The 13,557-nt window shown below is 42.2% G+C and overlaps 1 protein-coding gene across 2 annotated transcripts in view; it reads left to right on the forward strand.

The window, feature by feature from the left end:
* npas1 (neuronal PAS domain protein 1) overlaps positions 1–13,557 on the forward strand; it is a 58,047-nt gene that overhangs the window by 22,899 nt on the left and 21,591 nt on the right. For both annotated transcript variants that reach the window (XM_088428371.1, XM_088428372.1), the window contains exons 4-5: positions 9,437–9,504; positions 12,899–12,988. In XM_088428371.1, the coding sequence (XP_088284497.1) occupies positions 9,437–9,504; positions 12,899–12,988 (158 nt within the window). The remainder of the gene's footprint in view (positions 1–9,436; positions 9,505–12,898; positions 12,989–13,557) is intronic.

The following is a 13,557-nucleotide window of genomic DNA, read 5'->3' on the forward strand; positions in this document are numbered from 1 at the left end:
GTTTCAAAGCCAGTCTTGAAAAATGAATAGACAGAGTAAAATCAATTGCATGACCTTCACAGAGGGAGAGAGGGAGCGAGATTGAGAGAGCAGTGCGTGAGGAGGGTGGGGGGCAATAAGGAAGTGAGGCATGGAACAAAAGTAGGAAGTTAGGAAGCAAGCAAATGAAAAGGAAAGTGTTCATTCGTATTCCGCATATGTCTTTATTTGTCTCACTCATCAGCTCATTCAGGAGCTTCAAGCTTTTTTATTGCGGTACATGTAACTTCTTTGTTTCCTTTTATATTCAACATACAAATACGAGAGCCTACCTTTTTCAAAGTTCTACTTTCATTTCTGTTTATTCCAACAATTTGTATTGCATTCATCAATTGGAGTGTCCAATATACCATGCTTGTTTTTTGGAAATATGGGAACAAACTGGGGAACCTGAAGAAAAGCCACACAGGTAGCTGGAGAACATGCAAACTCCACGCAGCAAGGCCCGAGGCAAAATCGAACCCGCAACCTCTGCGCAGTGAGGCGTACGTGCTAACCACGGCCACTGAACCGCCATTGCTGATCTCATTAAGATGGAAGAGACTAAATGAGAAGACATTCGAGAAAAGAGAAAAAAAAAGCTTATTTTCTAGTAATTTTCTGTTAACATACGACAGTAGTGATCTTTAGTCTATGCGCTGACACTGATTGATTCTCCTATTTTATCGTATCAGACAATGGAGAGATCATTTGCATAATATTGTGTAACACGTGTTTGAAGCCTGATGCCAGTGTTCTATCATTTCCCTGTGGCAATTATTGCGTTTCGCAATATTTTCTACAGGGATTTGTGGATGGCAGCTGAAAAACAACCCAAATGGAAAAAAATGACTAGCTTTCCCTGAATTGGTAAACAGTCTGCGTTCGACGTTATATCCCAGCTGACTTTGGGCGAGGTGCTTGTTGCCAGTCATACAAGCCTTCACATTTATCAAAGCTATATGGACACTTTTGAGTCTTTGATGAACCTAATCGTACAAGAAAGCATACTTGCGTCAAATTCAGCAACTGTATATTCACCTGCTCAGTTTTTTGAAGTCTTTATTTCCATTTGGTGGGCACCCTTTTCGTGGAAATATTTGATAAACAAAAAGAAAATGCAAATCTAAACATCCAGCAGGCCTAAGAATAATTTAGTATGTCCAACACACCTGCCATGCATGTTTCGGGAGTGTGGGAGGAAGCTCCACGCGGGCCCGGGGAGAAAATGCAAACTTCACATAGGAAGGCCAGAGCGAGGTGGGTTTGAACTCGGTGCCTTGAACGGTGAGGCGGACGTATTAACCACTGTGACATATGACGCCCTTAATGAATCTTTTTTTTTTTTTTTTGAAAACATACAAGTCTAAAACCTTTCCATACCTTTTTCGCATAAAAATAACATTTACCCTCTTAACCATTTACCCTCTTAATCTCAAATCAAAACAATGTTTTGCAATTTCGATTTTTAATTGAAGGCACCTTTTGCAATATTGCAAATCGTGGTATTTTCTCAGTCAGCTTTAAAGGGACAGTGTGTAAGGAAAAATGAATAAATTAAATTATTGTAAATTTCAAAAACTTGCAAATGAATGTGTTCTTAAAGACCAACAATATGTTTTAAAAATACTCATAGGTCTAGTTATCATGAAATTATATTACATGAGGGATGGCACTTCTCCGGAGGCGGCCATGTTTGTTACAGCTAAACACTGGTAAATACAGCACCTGCAGACCCCCCTGCTGTCCATAATGAAAAACGGCTCAATCTTACACACTATCCCTTTAAAATCAGTCAGATTGGCGCTTGACCTGAAATGACTTTTGGGTCACAGCTGCGCATTGTCACAACTTAATAGCTTGAATGACATGAATGCGTTTGAGACTGACTGCATGTGAAGGTGTTTCCAAACTTTTGCCTTGTAGCTTACCGCATTTAGTGATACATTTCCAAATTCACCTTGAAGGACCTCACGGCCAAATGTGATGAAACAACAAATTGTAGGACAATATGAGGCCCCTCCCAAATTTGTGTCTAAGTTGTACTATTTACTGCTTTTTTTATTTCGATTATATTTGTGAGAAATAAAATTGCTCTGGCATGAATGCAATCAAATGAAAAGGTCTCAACTGTTCATAAAGCAGTCACGTGTACCGCACGCAGGTCTCATTACAAACGTGGCGCAACTCGGTGGTTAACAGGTGCAACATGGCAGCTGGAGGGCCCCCTCCCATCTTTTACAAGGTATCGAACAATGACAAGTGGGCTCCGGCCTCAAGTGTTTTACTGTCTCCGTTAGTGAGGTCAAACACACCTCTCGCCCGCCGAGCACCACTGACATTGACTTTCACTCTGCTCACCCCCCCTCCGCGCCCGGCTGCCGTTGTCGTAGCCCCCCCCCCCCACGCACACACACACACACACACACACACACACCCAGCCTGCATCTGCCACCCCTCTAATTCACAGCGTTAAAAGCAGCCGGGGCTTTTAAGGCAAGTTAATTGCACTCAAATTATGTTCGACCGCAAAAAGAGTGAGGGAATGACGGCGCGGAGACAGAGGGATGGAGGGATGGAGAGAGAAGATAATTGCGCCGGAGGGGGAGGAGGCAATTAGGGTCACTCTTTCTTTATCTGCGCGCGCGTCGAGCTGATGAAACATCACAATCGGATGCGAGTAAACAACTTGGCGGGTGATCGGACTCGCGTTTTGAAAAGGGTGCGATCGCTGAACTTGAGAGATAATGACAGATGAGGAGACGGCGGACGGTGGAAGCTGCACTGACTGTTATCTGGTTCCCATGGCAACGGGTTAAAAAGGTTGACCCTGTGGGGGAAGTGCCTGCCCGTGTGTGTGTGTGTGTGTGTGTGTGTGTGTGTGTGTGTGTGTGTGTGTGCACGCGTGCCATTAGTCATGAACTTAACTGGGACTAAATTATGTATTAGACAGACGTATAATGAAAATCATTAAAATGAAATTTCTGTCTTTTCTCCCCGCCGAGCGCCGGGGAGACCCGGAGAATTGACCTGCGAGTCAGACCATAATTAACGTGTGCGATGGCGCCCTGTCCCGCTGTTTCTTATTCCCACAATGAAATTAAGCCTCGCAGCCGAGTCCCAGCCGGCCGTTCAAACACGAGTGCGACGGAGAGCGACTGGCAAAGATCACACGAGCTCACACGTCGACGCTCACGTGAGATTGTAGTCTTAGCGAGTCGGGAAAGGTAACTGAACCGCTTTAGAGCGTCATCGGCGTTACTTGTAACAAATTGTAAACCGGCCAAACAATTTAACGTGGCCGCTCTACAATGTCTGCCAAACTTAAAATAAATCCAATTCTAAAGTGCTGTATCTGGGTCGTTTATTTGGCTAGAAATTGCACCCCCAAATCAACAACCGCTGTTTGCCTTCCATTTACCTTTTTCAGGGCCATGGGCCAGAATTCTCATCTTTTAAAATAGTAATAATAATAAAGAATACAATTCTCGTCAAGTATATTTTTTTAATGGCGGGTAGCTGACACCCTTGACTCATGCTTACCCAATATAAGCCAGTTGAGCACTGTAGTGATAACTGTGACCATTGGATGGCAGTGTTTCCACACATAAAACATACATATTACCTACATACAATCCAATTAAGGGATTGAAGTCAATCTTTCATATGATACCATCCATAATTACATAGACAAAGCACACAATATTCTGTTGGCCTTGAAAAAAGACTGAAATGCTAAATATAGTAGCCCTCAAGAGGTTTCCTTTTCCGATCATGCTTGGCACTAAAATAGTTAACCACCGAAGCCCATATACATTCATGTAAGCGTACTTTTGCCCAAAATACGTCATACTCCAATAAATGAAAATTCCAGTTTGATCATAATTTTGAATGGGTGCATTTTATCACAAGATATGCGTATATATCTAAAGATGTTTACCAAACCGTCACATTATTTTTTTGGAGACATTCATTATCTACCAACATTAGGCTAGCCAGTCAACCTATGGAAAAGTTTTCATTTTTAATTTAAAACCACTCACTTTAACCTCCAGGACCCCTCACTATATATTGATCAACAGGCAGGAACCAGAACATTTAAATCCATTGTGACTCAAGTCGTACTAGCTAGCTAACAATTCAATGTCCAAGTTTGCAAACTCCCTTCATGTTAGCACAGCATACGAGGCTAACAATGACGTAGCAATACTGCCTAAATGGCCTTTACGGACTGATTATTTAACAGTTTAATGGTCATTAGCTAGCTAAAACATGCTCAAAAGTCATAAATATAGTCAAGTATTTTTTTCAAAACATACTGCAATGGTATGGCTTAGCGGTGATGCAGTGGCCACAGCTGTTATTGGTTCCTGGTCATTCTAGTATAAAGTACCTGAAGGCAGAACTTGGGTATATGGATCCAAACACACAAAAAAAAAACACTTTTGTATTTTTGTATTCACCATGTAGAAAACTGAGTCAGATATACATTTAATTGGTCCCTCAATAGGATAATTCACATTGTTGGCAGCAGCATAATGTGTTTATTATTCCGCCATCATTAAACTAATTGAACCATCTAGCCACACCTAAAGTCGGAGTTCACACACAACCGCGCCACAGAAGGACCTCTGTTCTCCGGATGAGATACCGACACTACTGTGGGACCCTCTCTTCACATGTGCGCACGATTGTGAAAACACACACACTCACACACTCAAACACACACAGCGTGTCCAGTGTTTTGGTTTCCTGGCCGCCCTATTGTACCCTGGCAGTCTTTAATAAATGGCCCTCTGTGTATTTGTGAGTGTGAGTTTAAACTCATCCATCAGACCCCCACCACCTCCGCTCAAGCCCACCCCACCGCCACCCCCCCGCCTCATGTCACATCAAGCGTTTCCGCCGCCATGTTGACACTAGTCAGCGCTACTGATCACCCGCCATCACCTTCACTCCTCCTGGGATCTGACGCATGACACACGGACACACACACATGCTGGGTGTCTATGTGTGACCTTTTAGAATGCTCTGATATGATGGGTGCTACTTCCCCCACACTCTCCATCATGCCCCCCCCCCCCCCCTTCCCTTCCAGTTACTGACTGGCTAGGCTGAAGGGTCCCAGCACCAGAACCTCTTTCACAGCTCTGAATGGACTTGCCTTATTTATATTCACACAGTCACACTGGGGGGACCCCAATCTCACAATGCCACTGTGGCTTTGTCCGGCAACTCTTTATTTATGTGTGTGTGTGTGTGTTTTAGACAGGATAGTCTGCCGTGTGTTCTGTGCATGAGAAATCATTGCCGCGTGTATTTCTGAGGTATGTGTGCGTCTATAACTCTAATGGAATGCCTCACTATTCTATTCACTGAACTCACATCACAAGCAGGCAGCTGGCCAATATATAAATAAGTGTGTGTGCGTGAGTGTGTGTGTGCGCGCAAGTTTGTGTGTTCCAACCCCCCCCCCCCCCTCCTCGTGTTCAGTTGTAACCCAGAGCAGCGCTTTCATTTTCCTGTCATAACGTGTATTGATTTCCTTCAGCCTTGCAGTGACACACATACCTTAACGCACACACACACACACACACGCAGATGTCCGATGATTCCAAAAGTCATGCGCACACTCAAATGCTCACCTGCATTACGCCTGTACACACACAAATAGACTGTTCAAAAGCAGCCCCCTGTTGAAGTGAGATTAGTTCCCCACATACAGTCACCGCACTCTCGCAGGTGTACTCTCCAAAGCGCCCCCCCCCCCCCCCCCCGCCCCCACCCCAACATAAAACAGTAAATACGGCTGATTGGTGAATTAATCTTGCACGTCACCGAGGGCCCTTCGCGCCCGCATCGACTTGGAAGAAAGTGATCACTCCCGCCTTGCTTAGTGTTTTCTCATTTTCCTCGCCTTAGCCTCGCTGCGTTTCTCATACCTATCTTCAACCTGCACCCCTCCTCCGCCCCCTCCACCCTCCTCCTCAATGTATAACCCCCTCCTCTCCACCCCGCAACCGCCTGCCTAACCACCTCCAACTCTATTTGTATTGTAATTGCCTCGGTAAACAGCACCACTTTGGCAGCGAGCAGCTCTGATAGCTTGTGTTTGGGATGCATTAAGAATGGCGAAGCAGACACGGTGTGTGCGTGTGTTGGTACGTGTGTGTGCGTGCGTGCGTGTGCATGTTTGAAAGATTGAGTGGCACGCATCCTGTTGTGCTCTTCAAAATGCTCTGTTTTGTTTTATTATTTCGAAATGTTTCCTTTTGTTTTTCCTTTGTTTTTTATCTTCTGGTTAAAGTGGTGCCTTGGATACAAGCAACCTGACTTTGGGATGTAATGAGTTCTTCTAGATACAAGCAGTCGTTTGAGCAATTTATATTCTTCTTTTGTATGTTGGCGGTAGTCGACTCAACACTGCTCACTAAACCTGTAGCAACATGAGGTGCTAGTTGTGTATTTAAAACAACCACATGACTTTGCCACGGTTAAACCAGCTTAACTTCATGCTAACAATGCAAAATGCCATAGATGGGCTAACAGAGAACACCCGTGTCACTTTGATATGACAACAGTATTTCGCAGTGTTTCGAAGGTTACACGAAGGTCGACACAAAGTAGTGTGAAGTTCAGCTCCCACATTTTAAAATGAACTAGTTCGGTTTTGTAGTTCTTAATTCAACTTTTTTTTTTTTTTAAATCTCTCCAAAAATGAACTTTATATGCTAGCTGGTACCACTAGCAGACTGGCATTTGCTCTTTGATGCCACTGGAGTTATGTAAATTTTACAATTACAAAATACCACAACATAATTTCTGTTATTATTAAAAAAAAAATGGAGAAAATGAATACTGCATGTCTTTTTTTCCTTTGAACAACATTAAACAGACCTGTATCAAATATGAAATGGATGTGATTCCACTGCAGGCTATCACTCTTTCTCTGATTGGCTCTTGGCCACGAAATGCAAGTTAGAAGTTTTTTTTTTTTAAGAAGGGAAGTTTTTTTTTTTTTTTAATTCCCAAATTAATGATGATTTTTTTTTTTAAACTCAGTAAACTCAAACTCAGCAATACTTGTAGTGATGTGACAGATGAAGTCTAGACAAATTTAGACAAATGTTAATAAAACAGTCTTCTATAGTTGTAGGGCCAGCAGTTATAAATGACAAATGAGATCGCTTGAGTATCATGTAAAGCATGATACTGCCATCCAGTGGACATGATTGGTAATTTCACTCCGATTACCCTCAGATGTGGGGGAATAAACATGATGGTGTATTGTAGCCTTGGGTTAAAACCCTTATCCTGCTTTGTTTTCGTGTTACACTTATATTACTGTGTTGTGTTTCATTCGCAGTGTAACTGTAAAACCACAGACATGGTGGTAACTTTACGCGTAAGTACAAAAACAGAAAAAAATTAGTACGTGTGCAGATAGAAGTAGACCAGCGCCTGACAAATGACGGACCATAAAAAAGTCAGATGTCGCCCTCTAGTGGTGGCGGAAGGTAGGGCAAAAATACACTAACGAACTGTCGATTACAATTTCAGGTACAACACTGCTGTTTGGTAACAGCTGTCTTGAAATTGTGACCCAATTAGTAGTATAATTATTTACAAATAAATGCCCTTTTCAAAGAGACACCTACTTTTTCAGAAAAGGATATACATTGGTGGTAAATATGAATAGTCATGGTGTTCAGATACAAGCATGAGATAGATATTTTAATTTGTACAAAATTCTCCCCCAAAAGATGCAAAAAAAAAGTTATCGTGTACAAGGTTCAGAAATACGCACAAAGCCTTCAAATCATATTCAAGCATAATATCAAACACTCGATATTATCTGCAAAGTCAAGTCGCCTGCCGTTTTTGCTTTTGTCTTCATTAATGCAAAAAAGAAGAACAAAGAAATGCAGTCTCGTTCCCCCTCCAATGAGCACAAAACGGACTTATCATGCAATAATTTCCTTGGAAAGCTATTTCATTAAAAAAAAATAAAAAAAACACCTATCTATCCCTTAGATATTGCATTGTAATTAACCGTGACAAAATGTGCTGAGTCTTCAGGGATACTTTATTCCACACATGACTAATATTCACCCAGGCTGTTCTCACATGAATATAGTGAGAATAATGTACTGCTTTATAATTAGAATAATTACTATGTTGTCTGCGCTCTGCTGCCCACTATTTCACTATATGTTAAAATTTGAATGCAGGGTGTCGGCATCGTTTTTTGTTGTTGTTTCTGTTTTGTTTTGTTTTTTTAAATAGCTGTGCATGTCACCTTGAGAGGTTGTGCACATGCAGTCATTGCTTTTATATTAGTCTTAAATTGTTGTTTTTTTTTTTTCCCGCTTCGAAAATAAATTGTTATGATTGTTGTTCATTCTTCACCAAGAACTTATTGACTTTCACATTTTGCTGATATAATTTGCGAACCAACGGTTTTGTAACTAGAAATCACCCTTGAGGATAAACGCCCTCCAGTGATCCTTACGAGTCTACAGTCTTTTCCTTTCAAAAGAACTGATTTTAAAAGCAAATGCACACTAATTTCTGTTTGCACGCTAAAATGCCCACACGATTAAAGGGGAAATTATCCAAAAGTAAGGTCTTACGTCAAAATTAATGACTATATTTGGCAGGGCTGGGGATCAATTTCATTCTAATTTTTGTGTCTACAACTTGATTCAGAATACATTTTTGATTAAAAATATTCCTGATTCAAAATGGTTGTCTCAATCTACCCTAGCCTGCGCTGTAAGACTGAAGTCTTGTTTTATTTATTGTTTTATATTTATTGCGATTAAGTAAAATATCAAAGAAATACCACCCCATATTCAAGCCAAGTTTATTTGTACAGCCCTGAATCGCCCTCTCTCTCTCTTTCTCTCTCTCTCTCTCTCTCTCTCTCTCTCTCTCTTTCAAAGGTATGAATAGATAGATAATAGTATCACACACAAAACATAAAAAATACACGACTGCATCCTCTGAACAAAGCTCCCGGAAGAAGAAGGAAAAACTAAAAAACCCGCAAAATAAGAAACCTTCAAAAGGGGCAGGACAACGAGTTGCACAGGTGCCGAGTGCCAAAAATAGCACATTGTGCCATATTAAGAAATAGGCAGTAAGTAAATGTCCAGTGTGGAGATGACTTGGTGCCAGGAGATGCCACTCAATGTTTAGATATTAACACCCTTTTTAAATGAGGCTAATCGACTGTTCTTGTTTGTTCAATTTGGTGTATTTTTCTTGTTTTCTGAAAAATGAAAAAGAAAACGAATCATTGCGTGTTTTTATGATTTCATCTCTGAGGTGCTACTGAGAAAAAGTTCAGTGTTTTCAGCTCAGACTTCAGTTTACCTTGGCGTCTTGCTGATGTGTCCTCTTGTCTTTTTTTCAGTGAGACGGTCCTCACATTCTCTGGCCACTGACATCTTTGAACAGCACCTGGGGGCACATCTCCTGCAGGTAACTGCCGCAATACTCACATCTTCCTTACCGCCTTCTTTGCAACATTTCACAGGATGGATAAATGAGCTTTTCCTTCTGATAGCTCAGGGCTGGGAAAATATTTGTGCTCAAGGGCCAGTTTTGAGTTTTAGAATGGACAGGACGCGGTCATTTGTCGATGAGGTAAAGGAAGAAGAATATGCCAAATATCTGTATTTATTTAAATATTTAATTTATTTTTACATCATTTTCAGTCAACAGCAACTTGTAAAATGGCCACACAAGTGGATTGCGCTGCTTGAATCGTATTAGTTAGCGGCTCTTTTGAGCTCCTCGGGTGCGTTCAAGGTCACCAATGTTTATCAAAGTGTCGCCAGTGATCTTGTGGCAAGGGTTATACATACACACGTCCAGCTACGGACGAAGGCCGTTCGCTGACAACACGGCGAAAGCCGACGGCCCCAAACAAAGCCGAACAAGATCAAAGTTCAAAGTCGCAATTCTCAAGACGTTCTTAAGACATTCTTAAACAGTCTTAATAGTTTGTCGGGTTGCAAGGATATTTTGAATAGTGGAGGAACAGCTTAAGAACATTTTCGAGGTTGACGGGCCCCGTTACGAGTATGTCAACACTCCCAAATATTCATATCTCAATAGGATGAATGTTCTTGAGACATTCTGAAACAGGATTGTTTTTGTGTTCTTTTGATTTGTCGAACATTTCCTTGCGACATGAAAAACGATAAGACCGCTGTAGATCATTTAAGACTGTTTCAGAATGTCTTAAGAATGACTTAAGCTTGGCTTATGTAAACGTCGCCGGCACACATTTTGCAGCAATTTATACTGGCTGTGGTTTTCCCCCCGCAGTCAGCCGATATTCTCTCAGACTATATGTGATAGTAAATAGTAATAGTAATAATACAACATACAAACAACACTACTCTATAACACAGATAGACAATCCTAGTAGATTCATTCAAATTCATCCAAACTTTTTGAACAGACTTGTCATCTCTCCCTAGTGTGGGTGCTCTCCCGGGAGTTGTTTGTGGTATTTAAGTCACGGTGGTCCTTTTCAGCCAAATCATAAACGTGTTTGTGCCGGCGAACTTCCATAACCAATCGTTCACTCGCCATGTTTTCCTTGTGGCGCTTCCGTGCGATAAAGAAATTCAGAAAGGTAGGCGTTGCGGAAAATCTGGCCCAAGCTGCGTCGGAGGTGCACGGTTGCTTAAATTACGTCATTTTGACGTGAGGAGCCGCGCGGCGCTCGCAGACGCGTCAAGCATAAACCAAGCTTCAGGAGCTGTTGGGACCTCATATGAACCTTCAAAAATCCCTGATGTTTACGTGCATTTACTACCTTCATCAACACTTGCAAATGTCCGTAACTCAGTGGGGCTAAGGCTTTACATGTTTTTACGACATTCTAAGACAGTCTTAATTTTTTTCATGTTTGTTTTTTTTTCTATGTTCAAAATGTTCGTGCGACAAGAAAAACTCTAAGACCGCTGCAGAACATTCAAGACTGTTTCAGAATGTATTGTGACATAGGAGCAGTCGCGACCTTGAACGAACCCTCAAGAATCCCTGTTGTTCACATGCATTCACTACCTTCTTCAACACTTGCAAATGTTCTCATCTCAGTGGGACAGGAGCTTAAAGGTGTCTGTAGGTTGTTATTGGATAGTAACGAGGCTGTGGGGGGGCTTCTAGTGGAGGTAGGGGCAGAATTGTGAATAGGTGAGATGGAGGCGGACGAGAGACAGACATTTTCTTTGTTTTTTTTCGTTTGTTTCGGACTACGTCAAACCTTCCTACTAGTTAATTTGCCACTATTCTAATTTTGGTCCAATATTTCCTTACACTTGAAGCACTGTGAAGAATGTGCTACACAAACCCACTACCTGTTGATTTCAGTGCGCCGCCCGCGTTCTTATGGCCAAAATACGCGATTAGCGTTTGATTGACTTCGAGCTATTTCTGTCATTGTGGAGTACTAGAATCAATGCATCACTAGCAGTCGGGCCATATTTCGCCCTCTCCTACAAAAGCTAACAACACATCTATCCAACGATCTTCCCTAGACCGCCACATCATTAAGCCGTGAACTTCCGACGCTCGGACTAAATCTTTAGCTGACCCGTGTACATTTAGCACAGGTGAATTGTAGGCTGAGGAGTGCGGCGCAAAGGGGCTTCGGGGGGGGATGAGGTGCAGTATGTCGAGGAAGGTAACGCCGCAGATTAGGAGGAGACTGAGGGAAAGACGCCACTTGGAAAAGCAAGCAGAGCAGCGAGGGATAAGGGGGAACTACACGGATTAAGGGAGGAATGGAATAAGGGAGGCGTGGGAGCAGGTGGAGAGAGGTTGGGAATTCAGAAGTGAGACAGTTTTCGCGGGTTAAAACAAAACAAAGAAGCACACGTCGGCTCTCCTCTGGCATTTTAAAAAGGGATGGGAGACTTCGGTATAGCGGTGTTGATAGGAATCAAATTAACGCGGCGAAGGAGGAAAAAAAAAACTGTATGATTCTTCCCTCCCCAGCCGTCCTCCGGCCGTAATAGCCTGATAATTGCACTTTAGTTCTCCGACATTCAGGCGGCTGGTTTTCTCCTCGCCACGACACACGACTCCCCACACCCCGCACGGCCACACATTTGCATACTGGATGTGTCACTTGCATAAATTACCGCTGCCACTTTAAGCACCCAGCCCGCCAAAATAGCAATCATTCTTTACAGCAAAGTGGCCCTGATTGTGTGTGTGCGTGTGAGGGTATGTTTATTTGTGTGTGTGTGTGTGGAAGCTTGTTGTGACGATTAATATTTTTCTGTGAAGCAGTCTTCTCTAATGGGCTGGTTGTATACCTTTCACTTCTCATTAGACTCACTGCAGACTGTAATGACTCTGGTTTTATCTGCGTCTCTCTTGCGGTCTGCATATGTATGTGCCTGTGTGCATGTGTGTGCGCGCGCGTTTGTGTGTGTCAAGCGATACAGTGTACTACAGCTTTGGTTGCGAGTTCATTACATCTGATTGAAGCAGCTCTGGTCTGCGCACTTTACTGCTCTGAGTCTCATCTATGTCTTGATCTTTCAGTGTATGTGTGTTAATGCGCACATTTTTCCTATTTGTGGGGACATGTAGCTTTTCATCATTTAAGCCTCCCTTTTAAAATAATGCAGATCTTGTTAACATATATGCTGCATACTGTATCATGCGTGCGCATGTCTGTGTGTGTGCGTGTTTTTGGAATAAGAAAGGGCCGAAGGGTGACAGGTTGTTTGTTCATCCATTGTAATTTGTTCGATACACACTAATTGCTCTAATTTAGATGTCTTATTTGCCTTTGGTTGTGTGTTTGTATGTGTGTTTGTGTGCATGCATGTGTTGTGTGTGTGCACAGTCTTTGGACGGCTTTGTGTTCGTGGTCAGCCAGGAGGGACGTTTTCTTTACATCTCAGAGACAGTTTCGATCTACCTGGGACTCTCGCAGGTAAGGAAAACTTCACACAAACACACACACACAACAGACAACTTCATTAATCTTTCATTTGAGAGACAACTTTTTTTCTTTGAGAAGCAGTCATAGAACTAGAAATAATCTGTTAACTGTCGCCATGACTGCTGAATACTTGGCACACAAGTGACAAAATCCAGCATAATTTAATATGATAAGTGTATGTTTATATGTACCATAATTCCCCAAATATGATGCACTTTGTTTTCCCAAAAATGAACGCCAAAAGAATAGGTATGTCCTATGAACTGTAATTTAAAAATTAGAGTTTTTATTTTATTCGACACCATTCGAGAAAGACTGGTCGGCCACATAAACCGGGTTTTGACGCAGGGATGCACATTTTTATATCGGCTGTATTTCTACTTAAAATGATTACCGTAATGGGACGAGCTAGAGGAGGGGGGCGTCAGTTGGCCGTTAGCATCAAGTGCTTGTTACAGCTAACAGCAGCTCGTGTTAGCTGAGGTTATTACGGCATTATTTTCAATAAAAGAAGCGGGCTGACTGACCCAATGTCCGAGTCCATCCTTGTTCACACAACG

This window comes from Hippichthys cyanospilos, chromosome 11, assembly GCF_059441005.1.
Source record: "Hippichthys cyanospilos isolate Australia breed blue-spotted pipefish chromosome 11, RoL_Hcya_1.0, whole genome shotgun sequence".
NCBI lineage: Eukaryota > Metazoa > Chordata > Actinopteri > Syngnathiformes > Syngnathidae > Hippichthys > Hippichthys cyanospilos.